This window comes from Thunnus maccoyii, chromosome 19 (genome assembly GCF_910596095.1).
Source record: "Thunnus maccoyii chromosome 19, fThuMac1.1, whole genome shotgun sequence".
In the NCBI taxonomy this organism is placed as follows: Eukaryota; Metazoa; Chordata; class Actinopteri; order Scombriformes; family Scombridae; genus Thunnus; species Thunnus maccoyii.
The window spans coordinates 13,747,386-13,766,011 of NC_056551.1; the positions used below are offsets into that span (position 1 = coordinate 13,747,386).

The following is an 18,626-nucleotide window of genomic DNA, read 5'->3' on the forward strand; positions in this document are numbered from 1 at the left end:
TGCTGATAATTTTTCTGTTTTCCTTCCCGTGACTTAAGGCCAAACTTTATAAACTTGTTCTGAATATTAGTGGAAGCTTCATAATGATTAGTGACACTTTTCATCTTCCTCCCCTCTACTCATTCTCATATCTCTTCCTCTGTGCCGATATCAGTATCAGAGACATATGAGCAGTTCCGTAAACTGGAAGTGTTTCTGCCAAGTGACATGTAGAAGATGCCCCACAAACAAACTGTACTGCACATTTCAACCCTGCAAGACAATCATTTCATGTGAGAAAAAAAAACTCTTAAAATGAGCACTGTTATCATACATTGAGGAAAAGTCCGTATCCCTCTCAGCTTTGTCTTGATAAAGGTTTATCAAGGGAAGAGGACTGTCTGAACCAAAGTAAGAACAAGAAAGAGATACAGAGTTTGTAGTAACATACCACTACTGTTTGTGTCTGTTTCATAGTGTATGAGTACATGTTAGAGTTGATTATTTAAATGCTTTTGTTGATGAGCGAAGATCCTGCTAAAAGCTCCTGATATTGACATCTGTTGCAACCATGACATGTGCAAAATGAGATTTGTTACATTAGGAGATCAACAAAAACATGCATCAGTTTTACCAGCAGATCTGATGTATTTACCATCAATAACCAATTATTAACCAATAAGTTTCAAAGCACATATTTTACTGTTAAAACTGTTCTTAAAGCTTTCGCAAAAATGAAGTCAAATAAACGTTTTGAAAGTGAATAAAACATAATCTAGACTCATTTCTGGTCACACATACAATGATCTGTTTGCAGGTTTGTTGCAGAGGTGATTCACTGCCATCCAGTGGATTACAGATGTAGTACAGAAGGAAAACCTTCATGGGGTGAGTCACCCAAATGACACAAATACACATTAGAAAGTAATTCTTGTATTTCTAGTTCTGGTTTTATTTGACCAAGTTTTGCAATATCTGTCTCTGATATTTCTGCCTCAATCCAAATAAAACAGAGGTGAGTTTAATTTAGTGTCTGGTGCTCACAGAGTTTAAAAATCCAGCATCACTGTGTCCTGGCTACTCTGGATGATTCACAGACTTCATTGTGAACAGTTTTTATTGGAACAAAAGAAATACTTTCTACAAAAGGAATAGTAATTATGAAAACTGTTTGTGTAATCTACTGGAGAGTCTAAAAAGCCACTAATACTACATGAGCATGCCCTTGAATATTAGCTGGGATCCTCTAATGCCAGATACATACACCGGCATGTTTAGTTGTGTACTTCAATGAAAACTCAACAAATAACATGAATGATTTATTGAAACGATTCAACAGAAGTTACTTTCACAAACAACAAATAAGTAATGTGACTTCTTGTAAAAGTTTAAAACCTAAAGTGCATATTCAGCACTAAATGTAAAAGCAGATTAAGACACATTCTCACACATATATACAGTAACCCTGAGTCTGCTTTTGCTTTCAATCCTAAACTCTCAACTTCATATTTTTTGGGTTTTTTTTTTTTTTTTTTTAGTAAACGTTATATGGCACAGCAATTCACATCCAGCAGGTGGAGCAATAAGTCACATTTGTTGTAAAGGAGGCACATCATAACTGCAACAAACCCCTCATACATGGGCAGCTGTGGAAAGGTGAAAACTGTCAAATAGAAGCACATCTCATCTGTCTCATCTTGTCTTCAGCACTGCAAGACAGAGAAATGTTAATTTAACACTGTGATTCAGAGTAAAGATCCAGTTTTGTTTCAATATTTCAACATGATAGTAATGCAACCTTAGTTTATGTTCGTCTTGACAGTATGGTTGACAGTGAGCTCTGTTGAAGTGAAGTCGGCGGTGTTTTGAGACAATGCCTCGTGGGGCATCTGAAAGAGTTGTCAGTGATAGTCAGATGAACAATGGCTGTCGTGATAAACAATGAAGGCACACAGATTTCTTTTGAGAGAGAACTGACCAGCACTGGAGGAGACGTGAAAAGATAATTGAAGGGGTAGTGCAGCAGGTTGATGCAGGTGGAAGAGTATAGATCTGCATAACGCATCAGCTGGCTGGCAAACAGCGTCTGTCTGGAGCCGCTGCGCAGGAGGCTGCCCATCTGGCCGTGAGACATGTCCATTCTGTAAGTCAGCACCTGCAGAAACAAACAACCACATTAGCAAGAAAAAAGCCTGGACAGATGAAAATAAGACAAGAAAACAATCTGAAGCCCTACAGGTTAATGCTTTCTGTTTCTGTTGAAATAAGGCTTTCTCAAAGTTTTATAATATTATTCGGCATTATACCAACAGCTTCCTAGTAATATATTTCCCATAATTTTATGTGTTATTTAAGTTCTCTTTGTACTGCTGCGCTGTTAACATGAAGGGAAATAGGTAGATTTTGAATGGACAATCAAACCTTCACCTTCATTCAAGTGAGGTTTTGATGAGTGGTGAGGTTGTGTGTTAAGCTCCTGAAGGAGTTTGAATGTTCCCAGCAACAAGAAAGATAGAGCCTCTAGTGTAGTTAAAGCAGCAACAAAATTTGATGCGTCCATTTCTTAAAGGACCACTTTGTAGGATTTAGTGGCATCTAGCGGTAAGGTTGCAGATTGCAACCAAATGAAAAAACATGTTTTTTGTGATTTTCTGTCATTTATAATGTTGGATATCTATGTTAAACATGGTCAGAGTTCCAAAACTTGAGATGAACGCATGAAAAATGCTGCCTGAAAGTCATAAGTCAGGGCTTCAGCCTGCTATGAACGCTTCTTTTGTAAAGTTACCTCTACTTCCTTCTCATAATGACATCAGATCATCAGCGCATGCCCACAGCCTTTGTTGCTAGGGTTGTTCCATGTTTTTTTTTACACTGTCCATTTGTATATTTCAGACCAGATGCGGGCTCAAACATATATGGATGTATTTGAGAAATTGACATGTCCAGTAAAGAATGAGAAAAAGAAGTTCTACTACTACTGCCAGAAACTGGCCAATCAGAACAGAGCAGGCTCATGGGGCGGGGGACCTTAAAGAGACAGGAGCTAAAACGGCCTGTTTCAGACAGAGGCTGAACTGAGGGGCTGCATAAAAGGCCAGTATAAGATAAATAAGAAGTTTTCTGAACTGTAAATCATACAAAGATATATAAGTAGTGCCCCAGAATTTAAATATAGACCTGGAAATGTGCATGATTATATTATATTTAATATGTGGAGCTCACCTTCATTCTGGTCTGAATAGCCCTGATGTCAGGACAGTCTCGACTGCCGCTGCCCCGGTGTCTTCAGGCCACAAACACAGAAGACAATTATCAGATACTTTACTGTTTCATGTAACTAGTTAAACTAACTCATAATTCATGTAGAGCCTGAACAATGAAATGGTCATGTGATGACAACTAAACTAGCAAATGTTTAATGAACTGAAGCAGCAAAATATCAAGAATCATTTAACAGATATATAATATTCCAAGTATTTTAGAATAAATGAGTTAACTGTTTACTAAGGGCTTTAAAACACTGCATAAGCATAATGCAAGAAAAAGGTACAGATGTACACAAACTCACTTGTAAAGCTCAGTTAAGATGACATCCAGACGTTTTATCTCCTCAAACAGACCTGAAAAATCAAGACAGACATCAAAACTTTGGAATCCACAAGAAATTACCACAGTAACATAAAGACAAGATCAACCCCTGTTCTTACTTTTCTTATCATCCCACACTTGTAGCTCTTTGGTGAGCTCCGGGACAACCAGGAACGTCTTCCAGCCCTGGCGTTTCTTAGATTTGAGGATGTCGCCGAAGATGTGGTCTCCAACATACAGGATGTCCTTACCTTTGACATCCAGCAGATCACAGACAATGTCCGAGGATCCTGCAACCAGACGTTGATTCACAATACACATAAAAGAAACTAAGCAAATAAAACTAAAAATTGCCTGAAAATACAAACACATCAACACCACGAGCACACATAAAAACACATGCACATCTTTTTAATCTATCCTTGTGAAGAGAGAGAGCATTTGTTTGGAGGTCTAATTACATTTCTTTCAACATAATCTCAATTTAGTCCTAAAACTTTACCCAAATCACAGCCAAACCCTAATAATGGTCAAAATAGGGCAAAATTGAACATATCCACAATCACCTAGTGTGTAAAATAACTGTACTAGGGTAGATATCCTCTTTTCCACTAATTGTAACATATTTCTACAGTTTAAACTCTCCAAACTGTACACAGTTGCTACAGAAAGTTACACTACTTTTACTTAATCATAGTAAAAGAACCTCCAAACTTCTTGTTCTGTTCTTATTAATTCAGTAAATATTCTGTGACAATTAGTAAAAACAACCCAACAACATCTAAATAAAAACACATAACTAGTAATTGTGAATCTCACCTCCAGAGTAGACTGTTCCATGCTGGAGGGCACCTGTGTAAGTCCCAATCCGAAGCTTCCCTGTGTCCTGTGTCAAAAATACATCACACATGAATGAAACCTGCTGCGATTCAACATGAATATGTAAAGTGACAGCGTCCAAAACTTTCTCACACCGTGTCTACTTGTCTCAACACAGTCCCCTCTGCAAAGAACAGCGGCTTTCTGGTGTCCACAACCACAAGGTCGAAGAAGGAACGCCAGGACTTTTTCTGATTTCCAGACTGGAATTAAGAACAAAGTTAAGTTCTCATGACTCTCTTAAAGGTTTCCTGTGGAGTTTGTGACCTCTAGTTGCACTATGGAGTGCATGCACATACAGTCCTATCAATCATTTCATACTACTCCACTGATCTACATGTGGCTGACAGAGGCAATGAAAAGGAAGACTGCAAGCCAGTAGACATGGATGTAAACAATGCAGGATTTAAAATACTTAGAAAAATTAGTTTTGCCAACATTTTATGAGGAAGGAAATGGATTCAACACATTTGTTAGATCACAAGGATACGTACAATGAGTTTTGGTGAGTATGAATGTAAACATCACTTTTGTTTGTTTACAATAAAACTCCATAGGCCACCTTTAAGCGTAAACTTTCTGAATAAAATTGGCTTACCTTAGTGCCATTTTCAAGCAGGTATTTCATAATGGCCTTGATGAAAAAGGCAAAATAGTTGTTAGAATAATTGGTCATTTTGAATGTCATGTTTCTTCATTTTCATGCAATTTGTAAATGTAAATTGTTTGAGTGTTAAGTCATGTCAAAACACAAGTTTGGAAGCTCACCTCAGTGTAGGTGTAGTCACTGTTGGTGGCAAGAAAGACTTTAGCCACTTCTTTAACCCGAGTCAAGAGTGCATCGATATTTGGCTGTAAAGAAAACATTTATTTACTCTAAATTCAAGCTTTTTTTGCTAAAAGACATTTTGGTGCACAATACGTTCAGTTTACCACTCACATCTCTTACGACGTATTTCTCCAAATTCTTGATTGTTCGTTCTTTCAAGGTACCCTAAACAGCACACAGATAAGTGTGTAACAGTTACTATACGGTACAGACAAAGTATGGTTCCCTGCATCAAGACAGACACACATCTGCGGTATTTCTTATTGTAAAAAGCCACAATTAGAAATGTTTTGTCAATTCACCGTATCGTGAATAAAGTCCATTGCATCTCGGACATCCTGGTACATGCTTCTGTAAGACATAAACAAGTCGCCGTGGTGGTGACCATTCAGGACGCTGGAAGAAAATGAACAGCAGAGAAAGAGAATTAGGATGTTAATTTATAATGGTTCAGAGCAGAGAGGAACGGTCAAACTATGGCTCACTTTTTGTATCTGGTGCATCTGGTGAAGAAGTCCACAAGGCAAGCGTAGAGATAAGTCTCTGCAGAATGCATGGAAACACAGTTAATGAGCACTTTTAAGCTGCTTATGTCATATATAAGATTATACACTTATATTTCTTTTTATTTAGTTTTAATTCACACAAATGAAGAACTAATTAATATATATAAATGTAATTGTCAAATCTGACATTTCTGATTATGTTAATTTTACAAATTATAGAACAAATGACAAAAAGTAGAAGTAAATGTTAACCTGAGAGATTGAAGAGAGTGTTAAGAATGTAGAAACGGTCGGTGTCATCTCTTTGAATGAACTTGTTGGGGTAGTAGTTGTGAATGTCTTCCCTGTGAAACACAAACATACAGGTGAATATCACATATCCAGACACACAAGCTTACAGACTCCAATATCCCAAAGTCCTAAACAAATGTGAATGATTTTACATTTCAGTGAATATTAAAAAAAATGTCTGTGTGAAATCTTGTGATAATCTACAAACATGCAGATTAGATGCATTTCTGTTCATCTGCTGCTGTGCTTTTTTAACCACATTCAGCCAGCTCATCTCAGCTGACCGTCATGCTGCAGTCATTATTAGCTGTTTATGTTTCCCTTGTCAATAAATAAGTATGAATGGCATCAAAATGTGAGAGTCAGAAACTGTAGATTGCAGCTGTTTTTCACAAAATAGAAACTGTCAAATCACAAAAAGAGGTCCCCTTTTTACTGTTGGATCCAAGATATTGTAACTTCAGTCAGTTTAACCTGTAAGTGAAAACGTATACATTTCCACTGAATGTATAACACTCAGTATATCTGACTTTTGAAAAATGAATGATACACTTCTGATTTTTTTCTTGAGATATAACCAGTGGTTGAAGAAGGATTTCATTTTAATTTCCCTCCAGACATGTATTAAGACATATAAAAATACTTTGCTTGGAACAATAATGTGTGTCTGATAAGGTTTCTCCGCAACAAAAAGTGTAATTACCACTTTAAAATCCTTAAAATGCCATCTACTCCTTCTCCCTCATTAAAAAATTACAGAACCTATAAATATGTACATTTTGGTCATTTTCAAAGTTGAATTGCTGAACACAAGATGTTTCCTTCCTACTTCACTGTAAAGTCTCAGCGTTTGTGGCTTCAGGTTTCCACATGACACTTGTGTAAATTGTTTATTGGACCATTTTTCAATTTTCAATTTCGTTATACACACAGATAATTGCTCCAAAATCCTCACAGTGTCAGGTGATGAATAAATATTTGTGTGTTGGTTGAATCAGCATCATAAATGAACTACACATAGGAAGATGTAAATAGTAAATGTATTTTAAATGTATTTATATATTTATATATACATATTTTTTCTATTAAATCTACTTATTCAACCATTTTTATCCTGCATATCTTGTCTGGGTTTGCTGAGACAGCAAGCAAACTTTTTATAATGCTTTTTGTCTTTTAAACATGACGTTTTTTTAATTATCATTTTATCACTGTCAAACAAACACGCCTGGGGAGCTGTTTCTGTACCTTCTTCATTCAGTCTGTCTCACCTTATGAGCTCACAGGTGTTGTAGCTGTCCATAATAAAATAGCAATGCAACAGAGTATGTGCCAATATATTTATACTGTATCCTGTAAAGGAAAAAAAAGGTCTTTTACCCTTTGAGGAAGTGGAAGCCGTGACTGCAGACCAAAACATTCCCGTTTGAATCCACCTTCAGGAGGTTCCCGTATCTGGTGTCAATTACTAAACCGCTGAGGGTGGGAGAAGGAAGAAGAAGAGGTCATTCAGACATGAAATGAACTGAGAGTTGAAGCAGATATAAAAGAATATATAGGTATATATAGATAGATGTGAAGCAATATCTGTTTTTGTACTTATCATAACTGTTTTAACCTTCCTTTAACTGAACTATTATTTTTGTGTTACAGAACGGTTATGTATTAAGTGTCTAAGGGCCTCCTCATCTAAAGAGGTTATACCTTGAATCTTCAGATAAACTTTCTCTTATTAAAGACCAAAACGGCCTGCCCATAAATATCCAACATGCAGCTTCAGTGAATTCCTTTACAAAACATCTTCAGACCTTTTAAATCTCATCTATAACATTTTTAGTGCCTTGCCTATTTAATTGAATCTCGTTTTTTATTATATTTTATTGTGTGTTTGCAACCTTTGATTTGTCAAGTGCCTTAAATGTTTTTATGAAATCTATGTGAAGTACCTTGAGCTGCATTTCATGTATGAAAGGTTCTATACAAATAAAGTTTATTATTATGTTATCATTTCATTTTTATTAAATGTAAATACAATAAATTTAATAAATGACACCAACTGCATAACATAAACTAAAATATAGGAGCACTAAACCTGGAAAAATGTTTGGTTTGCTCCACCAAACTTTAGCTTGAACTTTAACTTCTCTTTCCACAGAACGTCAGATGAATTGATTTCTTTATTGTGTCATTGATCCTCAGCTGCTGAGTGAAGAACTAACCGTGTGGGGAAGCTGGGGTCATACGTGTAGCGTAGAAGCTCATGAGGGTAACCAATAGACACCACTCTGTCTCTTATCAGCTCAAAGCCCATGCTCTCATAGTCAGGAGACTTATATACTGTAAACAAACACACACACACACACACACACAAGCACACAGTAAATCATTAGCATACAGCCAGTTAATCCTGTGTAGCTGGTTCAGGAGACAGTTCAGAAGCTATAATAATAAAATGATAACAATCATACTTCACATATATAAGCAGGAACCACAAATAGATTCCTCAGGGTGACACAACACTTTGCACACAAAAGTCTTCTTGTTGTGGCGACAGCTTTACGTACTTGCAAGCGTGTAGTCCATGTCGAAGCCATAGCATTTGATGTTTTCCAGTGTCAGACTTCTATTGACGAACACCCTGTGATCGAACACAATACAACAACAGAGCTGAAGTGTGCAGACTCATGACTACAAAAGAAAAGATGTTGGAGTACGAGACCTCTGAGCTGTTGCGTTGCACAGTCCATGTCTGTGGATTGTGTGAGTGAGGTTTCTTACGGTTCAGCATGTTGTAGGAGACCCTCAGGTCTTTGCTTATCAGCTTGTTTGCATCAGTCCTACCAAGACATTACATTCATGAAGGCTTGGAGGGAAGAAGTCATCTAAGATAATCTGAATCATCTAAGAGAATGGTTTGTTGTGGTTTGACATAAAGCAAAGATTTATTGCTTTTCTGTGACATTCTAAGTATGCTTATGGTCGCTCAATGTCTCATTTCCATCACAGGAACATTTCAGGGGTTTTACTTGCACCCAAGTGCCTTCGGCAGGGCTGGAGCTGGGTGGTGGCTAGAGATGTTATCACACCCTCAACTATCTTTGTTGATTGAGTGCCAATTATTATCAGAGTCTCAAAAAAAGCATCCATGATGTCATTCTAACAAGCTGTTGTGTTCACTGTTGTAAACTGAATATGGTTTCCTGTGTCACATGCTCCCAGATGCTCTTTATCAGTGACACCCTGACAGTGAGGCCTATCTGCAGCCCATCCAGTCTCAACCCTCCCTGACAGTTCATACATATAGGGTTGCTGTAAATAATTTACCTGCAAGCTCTTGTTTTTTTTAAGCATGTTTCTGCTGAGCATTGAGGGTCTTTCTCCTGAGATCATTCTGGCAAATAAAACCTGGTGAGCAATGAGTGTGTCTGATGTAGAAGCGCTTCCTGTAGAGGGGAGCAACTGATTAAAATATTTAAGTGACAGGGTGCAAAACCCGTGTCAGACAGTTCAGGTAGTTGAGTCTTGTGGGACATGACAATTATTAATTGTCTAAATTGTAATTACTGTGTCAACATAATTAAAATAATGATATATTAATAATAACAGTGTGTTAATAATGCAGAAATAAATACAGAACTGGACTGGCTGTTGTGACTGATGAAGGAATTACACAAAAAAGCAGCATATCACTGTTGTAAACTCTGAAGTATATTTGTGTGTGTGTGTGTGTGTGTGATATTACAGTGAAACAAATTGACTCACTTTTGGTCAAAGCCTCTCTTCACCTTGGGCTCACCAGAGGAGATGCTGGGATCTGTGTCCATTACGTCCGTTGTGTTTAGGCTGCTCATGTCCATCTCTCCTGTGAGTTATCATGCAAATGCTCAGCGGTCTGCAACTCAGCACTTTTTTTGGCCGTCAGTTATCGGACAAACATTTAAATTGCCAAATTTACCCCAATTTTGCAGGCGTGGACTTTTTTTTTTCTATTTGCAGGCTGAAACTCCTCCCTCCGCGCATCCAGCCTCTCGCTTTACGCATTTGTCACACATTCGTCCTGCGAGTCATTCAGCTTTGAACATGCAGATTGTGTTATCAGAGGCGCACACATGTGGCGGGGCTGCAAGCCTGCGTGTTTGGTAGGAGTTTTCTTATGGCAGTCCTGCTGTGACCCGAACAGCTCATCAAAGCAAAACAGAAATTTAACATGTTTGAATGACTGATGTGACTACCCCCACCAGTTTATGCAGCTGGACCCTGGATGTTGTGATGCCTATCTGTTTAGCCTGGGGCCTAACCTCAATGACCAAACCTCGTCTAAAACTACAAGGATGAACACAGCCATACAGTAAAGCTACATTTATTAATAACATGCTGCAGTATTGCATTGTTCACACAGCTGACTTCATAAAACAGCCTCATGTCCACATTTATATACAATAGTTAGTTAGTTATTGTGTGATGCACATGGACTTACAAAACACTAAAATACAGTTGCAGTGGTGAAGCATTTGTCAAACATAGACAAGAACAATAGCTACTAATACTACTACATTGTTTTCTGACAGATAGTCAGTAATGATATAATTAAATTGTATGACCATATCAGTTATATCGTATATTTTCAGCTTGAGTCACATTTAATCACTTTAATCTTCTCAGTGTGATATAAACTGATATAAACTCATCTTTGCCAGTGTATATAGTGTATTTGAACTTCTATACTCTATCTGTACATATCACAATTTGGTCTCGCATGGTTTGATGCTGTCAGGTGTCTGTTCAGTGGATTGTTTCCTCTGTGACTTTCCGGATTTGCAGTGCATCCTCTGAAACTCTGCAGCGATCTCCAGCGCTGTCAGATTCTTGGTCTCAGGGACGTTGAACCACGTGTACAGCCCACAGATGGTGCAAAAAAACAGGAATATGAGAAAGCAAAAGTAATCCAGATTCTCCTGGAAAGGAAGCATTTGAGACGTATGTGTGAGTCAGTGTGAGTGATGCATTTAATTTCATTCCAAATGAATAAAATCACCAAAGTCTCACCTATTCTGTCTTTCTACTGTCCTGTTTAAAATATGCAAAATCTGATCAAGATAATGTGCTTACCACTAAGATAGGGAAGATCATCCCCAGCACAAACAGGCCTGTCCAGTTGATGGTGCAGGCAATGGTGTAGCCGGCTGATTTGAATGACTGAGTAAACAATTCCCCTGGAAGAGGAGCTGTAACTCCAGCTGAGGGTCAAGAACACATAGGGGTATCACCACTGTTTATTCAAAAAGAAATATTATTTAAACTGAAATATCTGACAAGATCTGGAGTAATAAACCTACCAGGTCCACCAGAAAAACATGATATGAAGATGAAAATGAGGACCATGCTGCAGTACGGCATCCAGGAAACCTGACTCTGAAAACAACAAAAATATCTATTGGATTACATGAGCTTATGAGTCACTTGAGTTGCTGTCTCTCAACACATGACATGTTTTAGGTATCAAAATATGCAGAAATATGCTTTGAACAGCATCTGCTGGGGGTGTGTTGACTCACTTGCAGGTACAGACTGATGATGAGGAGAACCAGTGTAGCAGACATTGCCATGTATCCTCTGCACAGCAGCATTTTTTTGCCTGTACTCTCAATTATCATGAACTGCAACATCAAAAGGATATTCAGCAACAATTGCACAAAATTACGCAACCACATGGGGGAGCTATAACTGTGCATTGGGACAGGTGTCACAGATGGTTCATATAACTGTAAAGGGGACCATTTTTAAAGAGCATGAGGAATTTTTTTTTGTTGTTTTCCTAAATCCACCAGAAACAACAAACATTTATGTTTTTTGTTATGTTATTATTTATTTTATGTTATTTATTATAGGATGTGTTAAGTATATTATTCTCAATATTCACTGATGCTAACAGGCCATAAAACAGATATAAAACATGATGGGATATGAGTCAAATGGGACTTACACAGGCTACAGAGGTGCACAGCTCACACAGCCCTGTTCCCAAGGCGGCATAACGTAACTGGTGCTCTTGGATTCCTGCCGCACGAAACACATCAAAAGAATAAAAGTACACCTGGGGAGAAGCATTTGAATGTAGAGAGATAACAAGCCATATTACATGTCTATTCGTAAAGCCCCCAAATTAAAGAGATTTTTAAATATATACTGTACATGCACACATTTTTTAATTGGCTTGAGTGCAGAGTGGGAAATGGGTTATTGATATTGCGTTCATTTTTTCATTTTGAAAGTAAATATATGCAGTGTTTTAACATTCAGGCATGTTTAAATGTCTGGTGTGATTTGGCTGGAAAAGGGGACTTTTAAGGAAATTTTTTTTGTTGCTGTTTTGTTTGACTGTTATTAAATGTCACCAATCTAAACTCATGAACTGCCCCTCTAGAGACAAATAAAAAAGTTACACTACTTCTTAAATACACATCCAAAATGTAAAAGTGAACTTTTGGTATTCACGTACACATCGAGGCATGAGCAGGCTAGGTCTTCATCAGGGTTCAAAGATCAAAAGGCTGAAAGGTCATTTTTTCTGTTTCATGAAAAAGCCCAGTAATTAATAAAAACCTTATATTATAACGTCCATGTTGCTCCTTCTCCTACATTCATTCATTCATCCAAAATTTCCTTTTTTTGTTTGAAGATTTTAACCCTTATTTCTTCAAGAGCACCAGCATTTGTTTCTTGAGTGCATCCTAAAACTTTCCCTTTGAGCACACTACTTAGACACATCCATTTGGCTTGAAAGGTGCATTGTGTAGGATTTAGTGGCATCTAGTGGTGAGGTTGCAGATTCCAACCAACTAAATACCCCTTCCCCCCTCCCCCTCACTTTCCAAACATGTAGGAGAATCTTGCCACAAATCTTGCAAAAAACTCAAAAGGCCCTCTCTAGAGCCAGTGTTTGGTTTGTCTGTTCCAGGCTACTGCAGAAACATGGCTCTATGACATGGCAGGCTCCGTGGAAGAGGACCCGCTCCCTATGTAGATACAAAGGGCTCAATCTCAGGTAACGAAAACACAACGATTCTTATTTTCAGGTGAATATTATATTCCATTTCTGCCAAGTCCGTTCTACTAGATGCCTCTAAATTCTACACACTGAACCTTTAATGTTTACAAAAGTAAATAAATATTATGTAATTTAAATATTGTAAAATACATCCATACAGCCCTACATGTATATGTTCTCATAACTTGTATCTACACTTCTAATATATTGACACATCTGTGGAGACTTATAGCCTCAAAATTATTCAACACTTGAACTAGTTGGACACAATCAATAAGTCTCATGTTTTGAACATTCAGGCCTCGTGCTGACCATTGATTCTGCACGTCATTGTCTAAAAAAAGAGGTGAAATGTCAGATTATGCAAAGGAATGCACTGCATCTCAAAGTGCAATTAACATTTTACCAAACTGCAAAAGAACATTGAGTGTATGACAAATCACTCACGGCGTTGATGCCGCAGAGCTGCAGTGTGACGAAGGCAACGATGATGGTAAAGAGCTGCCAGCGGATTGTTTGGTTCTGAATCAGCTCCATAACTGAGTGGCTGCGAACGCTCTGCAGGGCAGCTTTCTCCTCCAGCATCTCCTCCACCTCTCTGCTGTAGTCCTTGTCACCCCACAGCCTCTTTAAAGCTATAGGGGAGCATGACAAAGCAGCGGATTTAAGTGGTGATAAAACCACTGAACATCACAACAAGCATAAGATTACAAACTTCCCCTGAAGCCAAAGATGTTTTCTCTGACCTTTCTCACAGGCCTGGCGGTCTCCTCTGTCCAGCAGCAGGAAGCGGGGAGACTCTGGCAGGAAGGGCAGGGTGACAAGCTGAAGTAACGCAGTTAAACCGTTGAAACCAAGCAGCCAAGGCCACCTCTCCTCTGTACCAAGTAACTCACTGCAAGGACAAAATCAAGTTAACATCATGCAGCAGTGTAGCTGTTATAATACAATATAATGGCATGCAGACAAACACTAACTGGTAAAGTGTTTTGTCTAGTTTTAAAGTGATACCAAGTTGTAAGGTTTTATCTGGGATCTTATTTTTGCAGTTTGGGCCATCATTTTTTTATCAGTGATAATAACCAGTGGTGGAAGAAGTATTCAGATCCTTTACTTAATAAAAGTACCAATACAGCAATATAAGAATACTCCATTACAAGTAAAAGTCCTGCATGAAAAATACTACTTAAGTAAAAGTACATAAGTATTAGCAGCAAAATGTACTTAAAGTATTAAAGTAAAAGTATTCCAGTCCCTCTGACTGATATATTATTACATGTGACATCATTAAATTATTAGTGCTGAAGCATCAGTGTGTAAGCAGCATGTTACTGTTGTAGCTGCTGGAGGTGGAGCTAGTCCAGTGGTTCCCAACCTAGGGGTTGGGCCGCTCCAAAGGGTCAACAGATAAATCTGAGGGGTTGTGACATGATTAATGGGAGAGGAAAGAAGAAAAAACAAAGTTCTGATACACAAATCTGTTTTCAGTTTTTGGAATTTGATTTTTGGTTAAATATTGGATCAGTTGAACATTTATTGAAATGAAACCATGTGAGAAGTTTAGAGGGGAAAATCACTATTTATTGGAGCTGTTAACAACTCATAGACATCTGAAATTTGACCCTGACCCTGATGATGGTGCTAGAGTAAAAGTTAAGATCACCAACGTGATTACAATTAATCCTTAGAGGGACATGCATGTACCAAATCTTATGGCAACCTACCCAAAAGTTGTTGAGACTTTTCACTAAGAAAACAAAAACTGTCAACATCATGCTGGTGCTAAAGGTTAGGAGGGAAAAGTCAGGAGATCAACAAAGTCAGTAGGCTTGATCTTCTGAGAACCATGAATATTTGTACCAGATTTCATGGCAATCTATCCAATAGTTGTGATATTTCAGTCTGTACCAATCTGGTGGCCTGACTGACCGTGGCTAAAAATCTGAACTGTCCTTTAACATACATGTTATTTAATTGGGACTCCAGAGAATTGGATCTACAAAATAAAGTCTTCAGGAATAACTAATGTTGATTTCCTGTTTGAGGTTTTGCAGTGACTGTCATATAAACCTGACTTGTTTCCACAAAAGACAGTCGAAAGGTGTCAGTCAGATATTGTATAACTGTTACAGAGGTGGCTGTAAGGTGCTTGCAATGTAGCAATCTATGACCAGGATCACTTTGTGGTGATATTGGAAATACAGCATTATTGCATGAGAGTGTAGCTTTAATGTTTCAGGTATCTAACTCACTGGATTACCCCAAAACAGATGTTCTCTAACTACAAATGGTTTGTCTATTGATTGAGTTTCCAGAATATGTACTATATCAAACTACATCATTACACTTTCATGATATATATTGATACTGTGGTATTTTACACATACCTTGATTAAAGATTTTATCCATATCACCCACCCCTATAAAGAAGACACCACACATGTGAGCTGTCATTTGAACCTACCATCACCTGACCCTTTACTTGTATATGACACTGGCCACTTCACCTGATCCCCAGCAGCTGACCAAAGAACTTCCCCATCGAGATGAAGGTAGCGACTGTAACTCCCACCATCCCTCGCAGCCTCTTGGGGGTGCATTCGACGAGGTACAGTGTATGAGCTGAGAGATTGACTCCTAGAGGCATACACAAGGGGATCATACATTTTGAGAGTCAATAGTGATCAATAACAGGGTGACAAATGACCTGAAGAACTTTGAAATATAATAGTCACAAGTATAAATAGAAATCGATTGTCTGTAGGGTTAATGGTGGAGCCAAGAGTGATGGAGCAGCTGTCTACAAAGAAATGGAAAAAAGAAAGAGAGATGAAATGGGTTTCCTCATGCTGTAGGTTCACCTGAATTGATGCCATAAAGAAATCGTCCCACCATGATCATCTCAAAGGACATGGCTGTTTGGCTCAAGAGCATCAACACCGCTCCAATTATAGCCACAAAATTGTTTAACAAAAGGCATTTTTTTCTGTGGGATAAGGAAACAGAGACTTCTGTTTTAGAGCCTGAAGCCATCATTTTGAAAAAAAAAAAAAAAGCTGAAAGGTTTATTTTGCTTTTCTTTGAAGGTGCTAAATTAATTGTTTCTTTTCTGTTCGTGTGCACTGACCTGCCAAATTTTGAGATCAGTAGACCAGCCACCAGTGATCCCACCAACCCCCCAATGCAGAAAATGGACACAGTGAAGGACCAGATGAGAGAGACCTGCCACTGCTGCAACGAGACTCCGTATCTCTGCAGACATGTTTGGTTCACCAGCTCCTTTATAAACTGCAAGTATCAAAAGTACAGTTTTCAATTTTAATTTTCAATTTAGTCATGATGTACGCGATGATGTTTTCTTTTTGCATAGTTCCACAAGTTTCTTGACTTTTTCACAATTTTGTGAAGCAGTTGTACTTACAGCGGAGGGGGAGGTCATCACAGATATAGCGAATCCATACTGAAATGTCCCACCGATGCCAGAGATAAAAATGGTGGCAATTACAACAGGACAGTCTAGCTGCAGAGATTGAACATATGGACAGTTTTAATGACATTATATTTTGTTTGATATCGAAGAACTTGGATCATCAAATTCAACTTCATTAACACGTGTTCCAGAGGTTACATTTGTCAGCATCTATGTTAAATTATTAATGCTGAATGCTCATCTTGGTTCTGCAGGCTACAGCAATCACTCAGGGCATTTTCATTTATTCCTAAACTTGACATTCACATACTGTATGTATAAATTAAAAAATGTGAGGTGGACACAAAATAATCTGAAATATTACCTACCAAGAGTGTTAAGTACTGTGTCATAGCTGGAGCCAGGCTGTTGTTGTGTCTGGAGTCTTTAGAAATCATTCACATCTTAAAACGGTGCTGCAGTCATATAACTTTGCACTGAAATTATTAACTTTCTATTCAGGCCAAAGAGGGAATGCAATAGGACTTTGTGTGTATGTGCATCAGTGCAAGTAGATGAGCTGCGTGGATTCATTGTGTTTTCTTAAGGATTTTGCACAATGACGTTAAGAGACTTTGGACATACAGATACTGAAAAAGTTATTTATTGTCTTGCAATCTGTCCGAAAGCTTGGGAAACTTGCAAACGCAGTGAAACGCAGACATGACTATGAAAACTTGAAACTCATGAGGATTTCTTTCTAAAGTTCCAATCAACCAAATAAAGCATCCATATTTAAATATTTTAGCTTGCAGGCGTTCTTATAGACCCCCCAAAATGTGACGTTAAGTTCCTGTGGACTGTGAATCTGTGATGATTATGTCATTCTAGTAGGTGTGAACAAAGAGGTCGGGCTGGCCCCCTCCAACCCCCCTTAAAATTTAACAGCCTTTTACTTGTTAACTGACCTCTTTGCTTTACAGTCTACAAAAGAAATGAAAGACTTAAATTCATGGCGCCTTCGAGGCCAAATTATGGAGACGGATCCACAGTCCTAAAACACTTGAATTATTCTGATAACTGTGCACACATCATCACTAGCTGAAAACTTTTTGGTGGATTTGGTGTGATACCAAATTGCTGCAATCAGACACGTCCCTTCATCTGCAGCCTGTGAGGGCTAAATCCTCCAAACCTGCTTCTAATGAGGCACACACAAACTCAAATCGGAAACCTCCTGCAGTATCACTCTGCATCAGGCAGATGCCACATAGCTGACCTCCAGGAAGGAGCTGGTGACGGCTTGTCTTGCATCGTCTCCGGGAGGCGGCGGCTTCGGATGACAACACACTCCAGACAGACCACTGAGAGACTGAAACTTCTAAAAAGCTGTCAGGAGGGCTGTTTTTTTCTCCTGCTGAGATGAAAAGCCCTTGCAGCTGCCAGAGAGGCTCTATTTACAGCTTGACACAAGCAGTAATGGCTGATACTGCATAAAAACAGAGGCATTGTAAGCCATTTTACATATCATCTGTATCAATTTATACACAAAAGTAAACCTGACTCAAATAAAAAGGGCTGATGCTGCACCAACGCTGCTGCACTATGCAAACTTGCTGCAATAATGAGTGATCGCCGAGGCATCCACAAGAGCTGAGCAGAGGACAAAACATGCAAAATCATTAAGAGCCACTCCTGAATGATTCAGATCATTCCAGAAAGAGATTCATAGAAAGAAGGATAAAAAAAGGCATGTAAGAACCATCCTGGTCATATATATGACTGATTCTTTGTGGGTCAAAGAAAAGACAAAATCTGAAAGGTTGTAAAACTGTTTACTTAGATTATTTATTGATTTTTTAGGAGCCGGCATTACATCAGGAACTATTGTGTTTGTCTTTTACCTTTGGATGTTCTTGATTAATTAAACTCTAAGACTGACTTTCTCACGCTGTGTAAACTGCGCGTAAGTGCTTGGTTGGTTGAATTCCCTCAGGCGTCTGATGAGGCAGGTGGAAGACATCCTGATGAACGAGCTAAATGTCTTTCAGAGCCACAGTGAGAGAGACAATAGAGAAGGAAGAGAGGAAATTT

At 38.3% G+C, this 18,626-nt stretch overlaps 2 protein-coding genes across 4 annotated transcripts; both read right to left on the reverse strand.

The window, feature by feature from the left end:
• Window positions 1-1,285: 1,285 nt before the first annotated feature.
• Window positions 1,286-10,250, reverse strand: nt5c2l1 (5'-nucleotidase, cytosolic II, like 1). Of its 3 annotated transcripts, none has more exons than XM_042395397.1 (19): window positions 9,838-10,250; window positions 8,854-8,912; window positions 8,640-8,713; window positions 8,295-8,412; window positions 7,456-7,551; window positions 6,037-6,128; window positions 5,764-5,821; window positions 5,581-5,674; window positions 5,390-5,443; window positions 5,218-5,301; window positions 5,048-5,083; window positions 4,545-4,652; window positions 4,390-4,456; window positions 3,690-3,860; window positions 3,551-3,602; window positions 3,205-3,265; window positions 1,958-2,134; window positions 1,778-1,868; window positions 1,286-1,688 (listed from the first exon to the last, which is right to left on the reverse strand). In XM_042395397.1, the coding sequence occupies exons 3-18, from the start codon at window positions 8,656-8,658 to the stop codon at window positions 1,779-1,781; spliced, it is 1,377 nt and encodes a 458-aa protein (XP_042251331.1). In that variant the 5' UTR covers window positions 8,659-8,713; window positions 8,854-8,912; window positions 9,838-10,250; the 3' UTR covers window positions 1,286-1,688; window position 1,778. The 3 variants fall into 3 exon arrangements, with proteins under 3 accessions (XP_042251331.1, XP_042251330.1, XP_042251329.1); XM_042395396.1 differs by lacking the exon at window positions 8,854-8,912 and adding an exon at window positions 9,400-9,518; XM_042395395.1 differs by lacking the exon at window positions 8,854-8,912.
• Window positions 10,251-10,814: 564 nt separating this feature from the next.
• slc2a11l (solute carrier family 2 member 11, like) lies at window positions 10,815-16,945 on the reverse strand. Its single transcript, XM_042396053.1, has 12 exons — window positions 16,922-16,945; window positions 16,545-16,643; window positions 16,251-16,411; window positions 15,985-16,109; window positions 15,631-15,760; window positions 13,870-14,018; window positions 13,571-13,758; window positions 12,059-12,169; window positions 11,631-11,732; window positions 11,412-11,487; window positions 11,185-11,312; window positions 10,815-11,030 (listed from the first exon to the last, which is right to left on the reverse strand). Exons 1-12 carry the CDS (start codon window positions 16,943-16,945, stop codon window positions 10,815-10,817), a joined length of 1,509 nt encoding a protein of 502 aa, XP_042251987.1.
• Between the last annotated feature and the right edge of the window lie 1,681 nt (window positions 16,946-18,626).